Genomic DNA, 15,229 nt, shown 5'->3' with positions numbered 1-15,229 from the left:
TGAGTCTGCTCAGGCTGCTATAACAAGATACCATAAACTGAGTAACTTATAAACAACAGAAATTTCTTTATTACAACTCTAGAGGCTGACAAATCCAATATCAAGCTGCCAGCAGATTTGGTGTCTAGCGAGGGCCCATTTATCATTGATGGCATCTCCTTGCTGTATCCTCACATGGTGGAAGGGGCAAACAAGCTCCGTCAGGCCTCTATTATTAGGTCACTAATCCCATTCATGAGGGCAGAACCCTTGAGATCAAATCACCTCCCAAAGGTCCCACCTTCTAATATCATCACTTTGGTAATTAGGTTTCAAAATATGAATTTTGGGAGTACACAAATGCATCCACTATTACCACCCCTTCACTTTGAGAGTATCTGCCAAACCAACATTACTGAAGCTGCAATTCTCAAGAACATGGCCTGCTCAAGGTGGGTAAAACTGCTGACATAAATTTGGGAATAAAAATGGCTTCAATTTCAGTGAAAGAATGAGCTTGAAATAAAACCACTCTGCCCAAGGGACTGTGCTATGGTTTGAATGTGTCCCTTCCAAAATTCAGATGCTGTCAATGTGCTAGTATTAAGATGAGCCTTTAAGGGTGATTGGGTCACAAGGGCTGCTCCCTCACTAATGGATTAATGCCCTTTTAAAAGAAGATTCATGAAGTGTTCAGTTAGCTCACTAGCTTATTAGCTTGCCCTTCTGCCTTCTGCCATGTGAGGACATGGCAAGAAGGCCCTCACCAGCCCAAATGCTAGTGTCTTGATCTTGGACTTCCCATCCTCCACAATAGTAGGAAATAAACTTCTATGCTTCATAAATTACCAATCTCAGGCATTCTGTTGTAGAGGTACAAAGTGAACTGAGATAAACGCTAAGGGAATCATCCATCTAAAATCTTGGCACTAAGTGGAAAGGTAAAAATGCCCTCTAAACATCTGTAGCCACGGGCCTGCCATCATGCTTCTTTGCAGCTTAAACTCTCACCTTCCAGGTATTATGGGTTATCAAGATTAAGGATATCAGGATTATGCTTAGCTTCCTGAAAACCTTTTGGGAGACTCCATCTCTTTGTTATACCCTGGAACAAAAGTAATACATCTAAAACAGTACAAATGAAATCAGGACCACATGATGAAGGGTCAAAAGACAATAAAGCAATGAAAACAGGATGCACAACAGGAAATATGCTGGGAGTCCTAAGACCAAATAGATTTGTTATACCGACAAACAAAATTGAGCTGAGCAATAAGATTTACCTACTGAAAAACAGAATATCTCGGATTGGACCACAATGTCTAAAGTAGTTCTCAGATTAAGATACATAATGCAAATATACCTATAATAAACCAGAAGAGTGAGATTAATTGAATTATACATTAAACTAAAGAAGTTAGAAAAAGAAAAAAATTAAAAGCAGATGGAAGGATTTTAGTGAAATAAAAGCATAAATGAATAATTAGAAAATAGAAAAGTGGCAAAAACACATGAACTGCAAACAGGTGAGGGAGAGTAAAAGAAATAAAATATTAGCATTCATTTACCTAATTGAGGGAAAAATCACAAATACACTCTATGAGAACTATGTTGGAGAAATAACCACAGATATAAAGGAAATTAATCATGAGACTACTTTACCCAAAATTATGCAAATATATTAAGAACCTTGAGGAAATACATGATTTTTAAAAATTACAAAGAATCCATATTTCTACATCTATATATTGATATATCAATATCTCAATCTAAATGAATATATAGGCCAGGTGCTGTGGCTCATGCCTGTAATCCCAGCACTTTGGGAAGCTGAGGTGGGTGGATCACCTGAGGTCAGGAGTTCGAGACCAGCCTTGCCAACATGGTGAAACCCCATCTCTACTAAAATACAAAAATTAGCCGGGCCTGGTGGTGCATGCCTATAATCCCAGCTACTCGAGAGGGTGAGGCAGGACAATCGCTCAAACCTAGGAGGTGGAGGTTGCAGTGAGCCAAGATCACGCCACTGCACTCCAGCCTGGGTAACAGAGTGAGACTCCATCTCAAAATAAATAAATACGTAAATGCATATATAATCTAAACAGAAAAATATGATGGATGAAATAGAGAAAGATGACAAAGAGATACCCTTCAAATAATGCACCATGCCCAAATAAATTCACAAGAGAATTCTATAAAGCATTTAAGGACCAAACAACACCAAAGTAGTGCTAATTCTTCCAGATACATTTATTCTGTGAAGGGGGCTGAGATAGTTTGAGGGTGAGCAAATTGATTCCATATTTGTGGTGTTGAAAATATTCTGAGGGCCTAACCAGATCATTCTGTGGAAGGGTAATCATATATACTGAGGCACATATGAGTCTATTCAACAGTTGAGAAGTTGTCACTATTTCTGTTCAATGTGAGTTTTCCCATGCACAATGAGGACTGACTTCTGGGAATAGGCCTTCCCACAATCAGCACATATACAAGGTGTCTTTCCTATATGGATTCTGATGCCCAGTAAAGTATACATGCTGGCAGAACGCCTTCCCACAGTCACTGCATCTGGAGGGTTTCTCCCCAGTGTGTCTTCTCTGATATGTAATCATCTGTGATTTCCAGAAAAAAGTCATCCCAGACTCAGCACATTCAGGGGTTTTCTCCCTAGGATGAGTTTTCTGATGTATAATGAATGGAGACTTTCCACAGAAGGCCTTTCCACATTCACTACATTCATAGGGTTTCTCTCCAGTATGACCTCTCTGATGTAGAATGAGATTTGACTTCAGGGAAAAGGCCCTCCCACACTCAGTACACTCGTAGGGTTTCTCCCCTGTGTGAACTCTCTGATGAATAATGAGGGGTGATTTCTGGGAGAAGGTTTGGCCACATTCGCCACACTGATAAGGTTTCTCCCCTGTATGAATTCTCTGGTGTATGATAAGAGGTGATTTCTGAGAGAAGGATTTTCCACATTCAGTACACATATAGGGTTTCTCTCCAGTATGAAGTCTTTGATGGCCAGTGAGGTGTGACTTCTGGAAAAAGGCCTTCCCACAGTCAGTACATACATAAGGTTTTTCTCCTGTATGAATTCTTTGATGTCCTACGAGGTGGGACTGTTGGCAGAAAGTTTTCCCACATTCACCACACTTATAGGGCTTCTCTCCAGTATGCGTTATCTGATGTATAATGTGCTGTGTTTTCCGAGGGAAGGTCTTCCCACATTCAGTACATTCATAGGGCTTCTCCCCAGTATGAGTTATCCGGTGTATAAAAAGGTGAGATATCTCACAGAAGGCTTTCCCGCATTCACTGCATTCAAAGGGCTTCTCTCTGGTATGAACTCTCTGATGTATAATTAGATATGACTTCTGGGGGAAAGCTTTTGGACACTCAAAACACTTATAGGGTTTCTCTCCAGTATTGACTCTCTGATGAACCATGAAAGGTGACTTCTGGGAGAATGATCTTCCACACTCAGTACATTCATAGGGTTTCTCCCCAGTATGAATCCTCTGATGCACAATGAGGTGTGATTTCTCACTGAAGGCTTTCCTACAATCTCCACATACATATGGTTTCTCTCCAGTATGAATTCTTTGATGTATAATGAGCTGTGACTTCTTGATAAAGCCTTTCCCACATATACTACAAACATTGGGTTTCTCTCTGGCTTGAACTTTCTTATACTGAACATGGGCTTGCTTATGACTGAGAACTTTTTCACATTGACTATCTCCATAGGGCTCCATTCCAGTATGAATGAAGCCTTCCTTCTCAGGCACAGAACAGGAAGCATTATACCTAGGTGGTCTCCCACATCTAAACCTCTTAGTGGGGTTCTTTCTTGCATAGCTCCTGTTATAATTTAGTAAGTCTGAATTAGACTTCAAGCTATTTTCACATGAATGAAACTTATGGAATTTTTGACTTGAAGGAGCAAGGTCTGTGCACCGATTGAACATTTTCCCAAATGCACTATACTTGGAATCCGTCTCATCAGTCAATGTTTCATGGCTGATGACTGTGACCTGCCTCAAAACTCTGTCTTGATTTCCTTGATATATCTATCTGATTATCAATATGCTAGATTTTTAAAACAGAGTACAATGAATTATCCTTTGGGGCTCTTTCTAGTATCTCCCTTTGAAATAAAAGTTCTCCAGAAATGATCTGCTGGGAAGATTCAAGGCCTTTCACTCTGTCTGAAGGAAGAAGAAAGAGGCAAAATCAAATAGACACACACACACACACACAACAGTTGGCAACGAACAGAGGTACTAGGAAGGTGGCTGTTGTAGAATGAATGTTATAAAGGAGGCCTGATAAATTTTAAGGAATAAAAAAGGTGACGGATGTCAGAGATGTCAAGGAAGAAGAAGATGCCCTCTTGACCATCTACCCAATTCTCACTTACCTGGGTAGATCCACCTTGACAACTCACTCTCTATGATCCATGGGTCCTCTCCATGTTCCAACTTAAAGATTACATCTGGTTTTATACCTGAACACCCTGTTAAGAGAAAATTGTAGTGGCTTTGGCCTTGGCAGCTCAGAAATTCATGAAGAGAAGCACTTGCAGGGGCCTCCCAGCAAAGTTGGATCCTTAACTCACACCATAATATAAAAATAAATTCTAGATATAACAAAAGTATAAACATGGAAAACCAAAACTATAAAAGAACACACTCTATTAAAGGAATATCATAAAGGTCATGGTATTGACAGCTCTAAAGGAAGGACGAGGAGGATTTGATTAATTGGTACACAGGGAATCTGTCCTTACCCACGGAGACCAGGTGATTATAGGTCTCCAGCATCACATCCCTATGCAGGGTCTTCTGAGCAGGATTCAGCTGCTGCCACTCTTCCTGGGTGAAGTCCACAGCCACATCCTCAAATGTCACTGGTTCCTATAACAGAGCATTCCTGTACAATCTGCTCGTTCTGGTCATTTTTACCATAGCAGTACATGTAGGATGCCTACTTTGCACTTTGCCCAGCATACTTTATGAGAGAAACAATGTAAAATCCTGCCATCAGCAAGAATAATTAGTGGAACAGAACAGACAGTCTAGAAATAGATACAAATAAAAAATGGGAAATTTAATATATAATAAAGGTAGCATTTTAAACAGGTATGGAAAAACAGATTATTCAAAACTGGAGAGCTATCAGAAAAAAAAGTAACTGGATTCCCTACCTCACACTAAATACAAAAATAAATTCATGACAAAAATTTAAATGAAAAAAGAGAAACTATAAAATAAAGACAGGAGATGTTTTAAAAAGTAATCTTTGAGTGGAGAAGACTCTTCTAAGCATGCCCTAAAACCCAGATGCCACAAATGAAAACACTGATAAATGTGACTACTTTATGTATTACATGGCAAAATATATCAAACAAACTCAAAGGATATGACTAACTAGGGAAAAAATATACACACAACAGATAGGATGGACAAAGAGTTAATTTCCTCCATGTATAGAGAGAGCTCCTACAAAGCAAGACGAAAAAGACCAATAACTTTTAAAAAAATGGTTGATATGGTTTGACTCTGTTTCCCCACCCAAATCTCATTTTGAATTGCAATCCCCACTTGTCAAGTGAAGGAGGTGATTGAATCATGGAGGCAGTTTCCCCCATGCTGTTCTCGTAATAGTGAGTGAGTTCTCACAAGATCTAATGGTATTATAAGCATCTGGCATTTCCCTTGCTGGCACTTCTCTCTCCTGCCACCATGTGAAGAAGGTCCTTGCTTCCCCTTCCACCATGATTGTAAGTTTCCTGAGGCCTCCCCACCCCTGTGGAATTGTGAGTCAATTAAACCTCTTTCTTTTATAAATTACCCAGTCTTGGGTATTTCTTTATAGTGACATGAGAACAGACTAATACGATGGTCAAAGGACATGACCATCATTTCACAGAAAAGAAAATGCAAATGTTTTTTAAACATGTAAAAACATGCTCAACTTCACTCACATGAAGATAAATGCAAACTAAGACAAGACACCATTTTTCCCTTACATATTATCAAAGATGGGCATTTGATAAGTCACTGGTCAAATGCTATAACTAGGGATAAGTCACAGTGACTTAGGATGAGTTAGTGAAGATGTCAAGAAACAGGCATACTCAAATTGTCTGTGGTGTACGGTATATTTTAAAGGCAATTAATTTGGCACTATCTATCAACATTTATTTATTTTTTTATTTTATTTTATTATTATACTTTAGGTTTTAGGGTACATGTGCACAATGTGCAGGTTTGTTACATATGTATCCATGTGCCGTGTTGGTTTGCTGCACCGATTAACTCGTCATTTAGCATTAGGTATATCTCCTAATGCTGTCCCTCCCCCCTCCCCCCACCCCACAACAGTCCCCATCTATCAAAATTTATAATGTACACATCCTCTGACTCGCAATTTGGTTTCTAGAAGTTATTCTACATAAACATTCACATATGTGAGCAAATGACATGTGTGAAGACACTGCTCTACAGTACTATTTATAATAGCAAAAGAATGGAAACCACCTCATGGGAGTTTGGATGAATAAATAATGCTACAATCTCCATAAGGGAATACTATATGCAATTATAAAAAGCAACAAAGAAGGGGCCAGATGTGGTGGCTCACACCTGTAATCCCAGCCCTTGTGAAGGCGGGGGCAGGTGGATCACTTGAGGTCAGGATTTCGAGACCAGCCTGGCCAACATGGCGAAACCCCGTCTCTACTCAAAATACAAAAATTAGCCGAGCATGGTGGTGCATGCCTGTAGTCCCAGCTACTCAGGAGGCTGAGGCAGGAGAATTGCTTGAACCCAGGAGGCGGAGGATGCAGTGAGCCGAGATTGTGCCACTGCACTCAAGCCTGGGCGACAGACTGAGACTCTGTCTCAAAAACAAACAAACAACCAGCCTGGGCAACACGGCAAAACCCTGTCTCTACGAAAAATTAGCCGGGTGTGGTGGCACACACCTATAGTCCTAGCTACTAGGGAGGCTGAGGTGAGAGGATTACCTGAGCCTGGGAGGTCAAGGCTGCAGTGAGGCAAGATAGTGCCACTGCACTCTAGCCTGGGCAACTGGAGTGAAACCCTGTCTCAAAAAGAGAGGAAGGAAGGAAGGAAGGAAGGAAGGAAGGAAGGAAGGAAGGTAGGAAGGAAGGAAGGGAAGGAAGGCAGGAAGGCAGGCAGGCAGGCAGGCCACAAGGAAGATCTATATTAATTGATATGCCAGAGTATCTAAGATATACTGTTAAGTGAAAATAAACATTCATTCACTCAGCAAGCAGTTATTGAGTACCTAGTGAATACCAAGCACTATTCTAGGAACTGGGGATACAGCAGGAAAAAAAAACTGGCAAAAATATCTTCCCTGAAGGAGTTTATATTCTAGTGAAGGGAGACAGAAAAAAAGGTTGAGAGAAAAATCACTACCTGGCCAAAAAAAAAAAAAAAAAAAGTTTGCAATGTGCACTTCAAAATCACTCATATACAAAAAGCTCCTGGGAAACCATAAGCAAAGACAAGGAAAGAGGGATTCACAGAGAAATACAATATGGAAAATAAATATGTGAAAAGATGCTGAAGCTTATTTAATCTCTATAGAAAAGCAAATGAAAATGAGATATAATGCTTAATCATAAAACCAACAAGAATGAAAAATACAGATGATGGCTAATGGTGGCAGGAGGAAGGGGGAACCTTGGGAAACACGTGGGCTTTCTTGTAAACAATTTGTGGCCACATGTTCAGCTGATTACACAGTATTGAAATACAATTTGGGCTGGGCAGGGTGGCTCATGCCTGTAATCCCAGCACTTTGGGAGGCCAAGGTGAGCAGATCACCTGAGGTCAGGAGTTCGAGACCAGCCTGCCCAACATGGTGAAACCCAGTCTCTACTGAAAATACAAAAATTAGCCGGGCATGGTGGCAGGCACGTGTAATCCCTGCTACTCGGGAGGCTGAGGCATGAGAATCGCTTGAATCTGGGAGGCGGAGGTTACAGTGAGCTGAGATCATGCCTCTGCACTCCAACCTGGGGGACAGAGTGAGACTCTGTCTCAAAAAAATATATATATACGATTTGAAAAATACTCTTTAAATTTATAAGCATGTGTGCCTCTGACCTAGCACACTCATGTCTAAGAATGCGGCCTACACAAATACTTCACAAATATAAAAAGATGTCTTTCTATGGCTGTTTTATTTGTGACTTCACTGCTTGAGAGGTCTGGTTAGGTCATGTACTAGCTGTGTGATCTCTGTGCCTCATTTTCTTCATCTGAAAAATGGGAATAACAATAGTACCTAGCACAGAGGGTTCCTGGGTGAATCAAATAAGTTAATTCCATGATATTTTATAATAGCAGTGCCTGGCACATGATAAGCACTGGGTAAATAGTAGCTATGATTCTTCTTATTATTATTACTATTGTATATAAAGGAAAAACTAGAAATAACTTTTTTACAGCCCATGAACAAGGTTCTGGTATCCTGCAAACATTAAATGGACATTTAATGGACATTAATTTGACAATGTAGATCAGTAGACAATGTAGATCAGGACACAGCAAACTATAGCCTGCAGGCCAAATTTAGCCCATCATGTGTTTTTCAACTGCCCACAAGCTAAACTGGTTTTACACGTTTTCTTTTGAGACAGTCTTGCTCTGTCACCCAAGCTGGAGTACAGTGGAACAGTGTTGATTCACTGCAACCTCCTCCTCCCGGGCTCAAGTGATTCTCCTACATCAGCCTCCTGAGTAGCTGGGACCACAGGTGCATGCCACCATGCCCGGCTAATTTTTGTATTTTTTTGTAGAGATGGGGTTTCACCATGTTGCCCAGGCTGGTCTAGAACTCCTAAGCTCAAGCAATCCACCCACCTTGGCCTCCCAAAGTGCTGGGACTATGGGTGTGAACAGCTAGCTGTATCTGGTCTGGTTTTTATTTTTAATGATTGAAAAAGAAGTCAAAAGAAGAATAATATTTTATGACACATGAAAATTATATGAAATCCAACTTTCAGCATCCATAAATAAAGTGTTATTGAATCACAGCCAGGCTCATTGGTTTACATATCGTCGATAGCTGCTTTCTACCTAAAACAGCAGATTTGAATAGCTGCAACAGGGGCCGTATGGCCCACAAAGCCTCAGATACTTTGATCTGTCCCTCTACAGAAAAAGTTTGCTGAATCCTGCCTAGAGGACCTGGACAAATTACTTGAAAATTACAATTTACCAAACCAGACATAAAAAGAAATAAAAAATCTGAATGGTAGTATATCTTTTAAGTAAATTGAATATATAATTTAAAACCTTCCCACAAAGAAAACTCCATACCCTGATGGCTTCACTGGGGAGCTCTTCCAAACATTTAAGAAGGAAATAGGCCGGGCGAGGTGGCTCATGCCTGTAATCCCAACACTTTGGGAGGCCGAGGTGGGTGGATCACCTGAAGCCAGGAATTCGAGACCAGCCTGCCCAACATGGTGAAACCCCATCTCTACTAAAAATACAAAAGTTAGCTGGGCGTGGTGGTGGGCACCTGTAATCCCAGCTACTTGGGAGACTGAAGCAGGAGAATCGCTTGAACCTGGGAGGCGGAGGTTGCAATGAGCAGATATCGTGCCATTGCACTCCAGCCTGGGCGACAAGAGTGAAACTCCATCTCAAAAAAAAAAAAAAATTTAAGAAGGAAATAATACCAATATTACCCAAATTTTCCCAGAGAATATAAAGAGAATACTTTCCAACATGAGGCCAACGTAACATGATGCCAAAATGTGACAGAAACAATACAAGAAAGTACAATTACAGGCCCTTGTGTCTTATGAACATAGTAGTATAAACCCTAAACAAAATATTAACAAGGGATTGGCTAGATCATGATGATGATGACGATAGGAGTAGGTGGGGATAAAAGATAGATAAAACAAGCTTGGCTATCAGTTGATAATATTTGCAGATGGGTAATTACAAAAGGGTTCACTAAAATCTCTACTTTCGTATATATTTTATATTAGGCAAGAAAGAAAGTAGCAGAACAGAATAGAAACAGTGTGTGTATTTTTTGTGTGTGGTAAAGAAAAAATACGTGACAATAATGAGATCACTTTCACACATTTACACATCCATCTACACACATAGATGGAGTTATAAATGCATAAAGAAAAGAGATCCTCCTCAAACCAGATAATCCTAGTTATGTCGGGGAAGGAGGAAGAAGTGAGATTGGAGATATTTCACTTCCTTTTTTTTTAAAACTATATTGTTTACATTCTTTGCCCCATGTATAGATTACCTTTCCAGGGAGGAAAAAAAAAAACAGACGAAAATTGGAAGAGCAGAGAAGGAACTTCCTTGAGTTGGGTTGAGACCCCACAAACTCTGAGATGACAGCAAAGGAGCCATGGAAAACAAGGAAGCTATCCCACTCTCCAAGCCCCTGCCAGAGAACTTTAACTAAAAACAGTCTCTTTAGAACAACTACTGACAATACCACCCTGAACTGAAAACCACTGACCTTCAGGAAAACTCAGTAATAAAATTCCTTAGGTTAAAGTCCCAGAAATCTTGACTTGCTAAGGAGCTGGACTGATTTCTTTTTGTGGAGAATGCAAATCACATAATTGATCATATTATGTTACCCTTTTCACTGAAGCTGCCAGTCAAAATGTTTTGCTTACAGTCAAAATGTTTGGCTAAGTTTCTATGAAGTAAGGCCAGGTGATCTGTGTATCTTCACAGCAATTTTGCCTGTTGATCATCTATTCTCTCTAAATTTCTCTAATCCTTATTTTCAACTAATTGCCCTTTCTCATTTTGTTGTGGGAAAACCAAGTGGCAAACAAATAACTTACCTGGGACTCAATCATTTTCTGTTTCTCTTTGGAAAGCAGTTGGGGGCGGGGTGGGGTGCAGAAGAGTCTTCGGAGATCAAGCTGAGTTAACCACTCTTCCATAGCTGGATGTGACAATGTGTTGCTTGTTAATTCATTGATGACTTGTGTTTCTCATCCGACTCGGTAATTCCATTTCTGGAACTTCGTCCTAAGGTAATAATCATGGAAACGTGCAGATATTTAACCACAGAAACCTTCAACACAGTTTTGTCTTTAACACCATATTATTGAAAATAACATAAATGCCCAGCACTAAAGACTGCTGGAAAGGCAGGCAGCCCTTAAAAGCAACACTCCAGATGATTAAAAGAGGCTCAGGAAACACCACCAGCAAATGTAAAGTATGGTCTTGTCTGGGTCTTTACTTGAATAGACAAAAGAAATTTTTGAGATAATCATGAAAGTTTGAACCCTGACTAGATATTTGGTAACATTAAGGAATTTAACCATTGATTATCTGAAGATATTATTGTTAATTATTTTACCTTAGGGTAACAGCATCAACCTTTAAGGCCTTATCTTTTACATAATGAAGCATGTATGGATGAAAAGATATGTCTGGGATTTGTTTCAAAATAATAAAGACTACACATGTAAAAAGTCATTGAACTGCATACAGGCCGGGCGCTGTGGGCCGGCACTTTGGAAGGCCAAGGTGGGTGGATTGCCTGAGCTCAGGAATTGGAGACCAGCCTGGGCAACATGGCAAACCTCACCTCTACTAAAAAAATACAAAAATCAGCCAGGCGTGGTGGTGCATGCTTGTAATCCCAGCATGTTGGGAGGCGGAGGTGGGCAAATTGCTTGAGCCCAGGAGTTCGAGACCAGCCTGGGCAACACAGGGAGACTCATCTCTACAAAAAATTAGCCTGGCATGGTGGTGCACACCTGTAATTCCAGCACTTTGGGAGGCTGAGGCGGGCAGATGGCTTGAGCCCAGGAGTTCGAGACCAACCTGGCCAACATGGCAAAATTCCCCTCTACTAAAAATACAAAAATTAGCCAGGCATAGTGGTGGGCACCTGTAATCCCAGCTACTAGGGAGACTGAGACATGAGAATCACTTAAACCCAGGAGGTGGCGTTTGCAGTGAGCCGAGATTGAGCCACTGCACTTCAGCCTGGGCAACGAGCGAGTGAGGAAAGAGGAAAGAAAGGCAAGAAAGGCAGGAAGGAAGGCATAACGGAAGGCAGGAAGGAAGGGAGGGAGGAAGAAGGAAGGAAGGAAAGAAGGAAGGAAGGAAGGAAGGAAGGAAGGAAGGAAGGAAGGAAGGAAGGAAAAGAAAAGAGAGGGAGGAAGGAAGGAAGGAAGGAAGGAAGGGAGGAAGGGCATTCCAGGAGGAAGAAGTGAGGGGGTGGCCTAGATGAGGACTTGGCAAACTTTTTCTGTAAAAGGGTCATATGGTAAATGTTTTCGATTTTGTGGGTTCTGTGGTCTCTGCTGTAACTACTCAGCCCTGCCATTGCAGGTTGAAAGTAGCCCTAGACAACACATAAACTAAAGGTGCTCACTGGCTGTGTTCCAATTAAACATCATTTTTGGGCACTGACATTTGAATTTTATATCATTTTCATGGGTCACAAAATATTCTCCATTTGATTTTTTTCCAAGGATAAAAAGTGTGAAAAAACCATTTCTTAGCTCATGGCTGTATTTTCTTTAAAAAGCAGCATGTCAGATTTGGCCCACTGCCCAGTTTTACAGCCCCTGGTCTAGATAAAACAAGATGGGCCATGAGTTGATGACTGATGAGACTGGGTGGTGGGCATAATGGGGGTCCATTATACAATTCCCTCTATTTTTGTGGATGCTTGAAAATTTCCATAAGAAAGGTTTATATTTAAGTATTACCATAGAAATAAACTAAGTTGTACTATGGAAATTAAGTTAATGGCATGGAAACATCACTGTAAAATGAAGAAGAGGCAGAACACAAGAATGTGTTCCTAATTGTTTAATAACAGAATAACAGGCCAGGGGTGGTGGCTCACACCTGTCATCCCAGTACTTTGGGAGGCCAAGGCAGGAGGATTGCTTGAGTCCAGGAGTTTGAGGCCCGCCTGAGCAACATAGTGAGACCTCGTTTCTACAAAAAATAAACAAAATTAACTGGGCATAGTGGTGCACACCTGTAGTCCCGGCTACTTGGCAGGCTGGAGCAGGAGAGTCACTTGAACCCGGGAGGTGGAGGTTGCAGTGTGCTGAGATCGCACCATTGCACTCCAACCTGGGCAACAGAGTGAGACCCTGTCAAAGAAAGAAAAAAAGGAAAAGAAAAGAAAACAAAAGAAAAAATACCATGTAGATCACACATTCTCACTGGGGGTGATACTGCCCCCAAGGGGACAAAAATTAGTTCTTGGAGGCAAAACAAAAACAAAACAAAACAAAAACAAAAAAAAACCTTCTTAGATATTACAATGGTTTGTGACCTTCCAAAGCAACCCTAGCTGACAAAAGCTTATTCCTTGGTATTTAATTTCCTTCACCAGATTTTGGTGAGCAGCAGTAACCTTGAGTTCGAGGAAGATCCATGAAATATATACAAAATCAGTGCTACAAAACTATGGCGAATAGGTAACATTCAGGTATTAACTCACTTCTCATCCCAAGCCTCACAGGGTAGGCCCTGCTATTATCCTCATTTCGCAGTGGGAAACTGATGCCTAGAGAGGTTTCATGAGTTGTCTAAGATCACACTGCCAGTGATTTAGAGTGAGGTGGTAGAAGAACAAAAAGTAAAGAACTCCTCCCAAGCTGTCCTGGCACTAAGATTTTCAGGCAACACCCTTTGCTTCTGGATGCCCTAAAAAATTAGTTATCCTCCTAAATTCCAGGACTTTGTCTGTTTTTTTTGTTTGTTTGTTTGTTTGTTTTTGAGATGGAGTCTTGCTCTGTCGCCCAAGCTGGAGTGCAGTGGCGTGATCTCGGCTCACTGCAAGCTCCGCCTCCCTGGTTCACGCCATTCTCCTGCCTCAGCCTCCCCAGTAGTTGGGACTACAGGCGCCCGCCACCACGCCCAGTTAATTTTTTTGTATTTTTAGTAGAGACGGGGTTTCACCATGTTAGCCAGGATGGTCTCAATTTCCTGACCTCGTGATCCGACCGCCTTGGCCTCCCAAAGGGCTGGGATTATAGGTGTGAGCCACCACGCCCGGCCGATATTGTCTGCTTTTTAACCAAAGAATGTGCTTTACAGTTCGAAATTAACTGAAAATCTTCATATTTAAAGCCATAAAATGAAAAGAGAAGCCAAAAGCTGGAAGGAGATACTTGCAAAACACATACCACTACTAAAGGAGTGATATCAGAATATATAAAAACAATTCCTGGCCAGGCACAGTGGCTCACGCCTGTAATCCCAACACTTTGGGAGGCCGAGGTGGGTGTATCACCTGAAGTCAAGATTTCGGGACCAGCCTGGCCAACATGGCAAAACCCTGTCTCTACTACAAATACAAAAAAATTAGCCAGGTGTGGTGGCGGGCACCTGTAACTCCAGCTACTCGGGAGGCTGAGGTAGGATAATTGCTAGAACCCAGGAGGCGGAGGTTGCAGTGAACCATGATTTCTCCACTGCACTCCAGCCTGGGTGACAGAGTGAGACTTCGTCTCAAAAAAAAAAAAAAAAAAAATCCTACACATCATTAAGAAAAGGGCAGAGAGTCCAACAGAAAAATGAACAAAAGACAAGCCCCTCACAAAAGAAGATCTCCAAGTGATGAATCCATATAAGAAAATGTGCTCAAACTTATTGGTCATGAGGGAAATACAAATCAAACCACCGAGTCGGACTCCCCCATCGGAATGTGGACACCACAGGGGCAGAGATTTTTGTTTATTCATGCACATATGATTGATCTGAAAGAGCCACCCATCATGGACCCCACAGAATGTCAACACTGACCCCACACACTCCCATTCTTGTCCCCATAGACCCTCATCCCTCACCCCAGATCCCCCTATCCATTCACCCCACGGACCAGCATCCCTCACCCTACAGACCACCCATCACTCACCCCAGACTCCCTTCACCCATCCCATAGAAGCCCCATCACTCACCCTTACAGGCATCATCAAACACCGCACAGGTCCCCCATCACCCCACAAACTCCCATTTGTGTAACCCACATACTGTTACCCCTGGTCCCACAGACTCCCCTATCACTGTTCTCCACGTCACTCAATCCCCTCCTTAGGCCCTCCACTTGTCTCCATCCGTCACTGATCACATAGACACACCGCACTCAGCCAGGCCCTTCACCCCGGCTCTGCTCTCAAGCCGGGCTTGGCTCCCCGCCTGCCCAAATGCGTTCAACATCC

The 15,229-nt window shown here is 41.6% G+C and overlaps 1 protein-coding gene and 1 long non-coding RNA gene across 2 annotated transcripts; one reads left to right on the top strand and one right to left on the bottom strand.

Annotated features, from left to right (window-relative positions):
- The first annotated feature begins 308 nt into the window (after positions 1-308).
- LOC115834380 lies at positions 309-11,301 on the top strand. The gene is made up of 2 exons (XR_004029276.1): positions 309-431; positions 10,301-11,301. It is a non-coding gene; the product is annotated as an uncharacterized LOC115834380 (long non-coding RNA).
- On the bottom strand, positions 2,170-15,049 carry LOC100606341 (zinc finger protein 630). The gene is given in 6 exon segments (XM_012498784.2): positions 2,170-4,053; positions 4,055-4,193; positions 4,406-4,501; positions 4,775-4,901; positions 10,865-11,054; positions 14,969-15,049. Coding segments are annotated over 5 exon segments (2,058 nt in total). The 5' UTR covers positions 10,967-11,054; positions 14,969-15,049; the 3' UTR covers positions 2,170-2,459.
- Positions 15,050-15,229: the final 180 nt, after the last annotated feature.

Source organism: Nomascus leucogenys, unplaced genomic scaffold, assembly GCF_006542625.1.
Source record: "Nomascus leucogenys isolate Asia unplaced genomic scaffold, Asia_NLE_v1 000941F_67568_qpd_obj, whole genome shotgun sequence".
Lineage (NCBI taxonomy): Eukaryota > Metazoa > Chordata > Mammalia > Primates > Hylobatidae > Nomascus > Nomascus leucogenys.
This window is presented reverse-complemented; position numbering and strand designations above follow the sequence as displayed.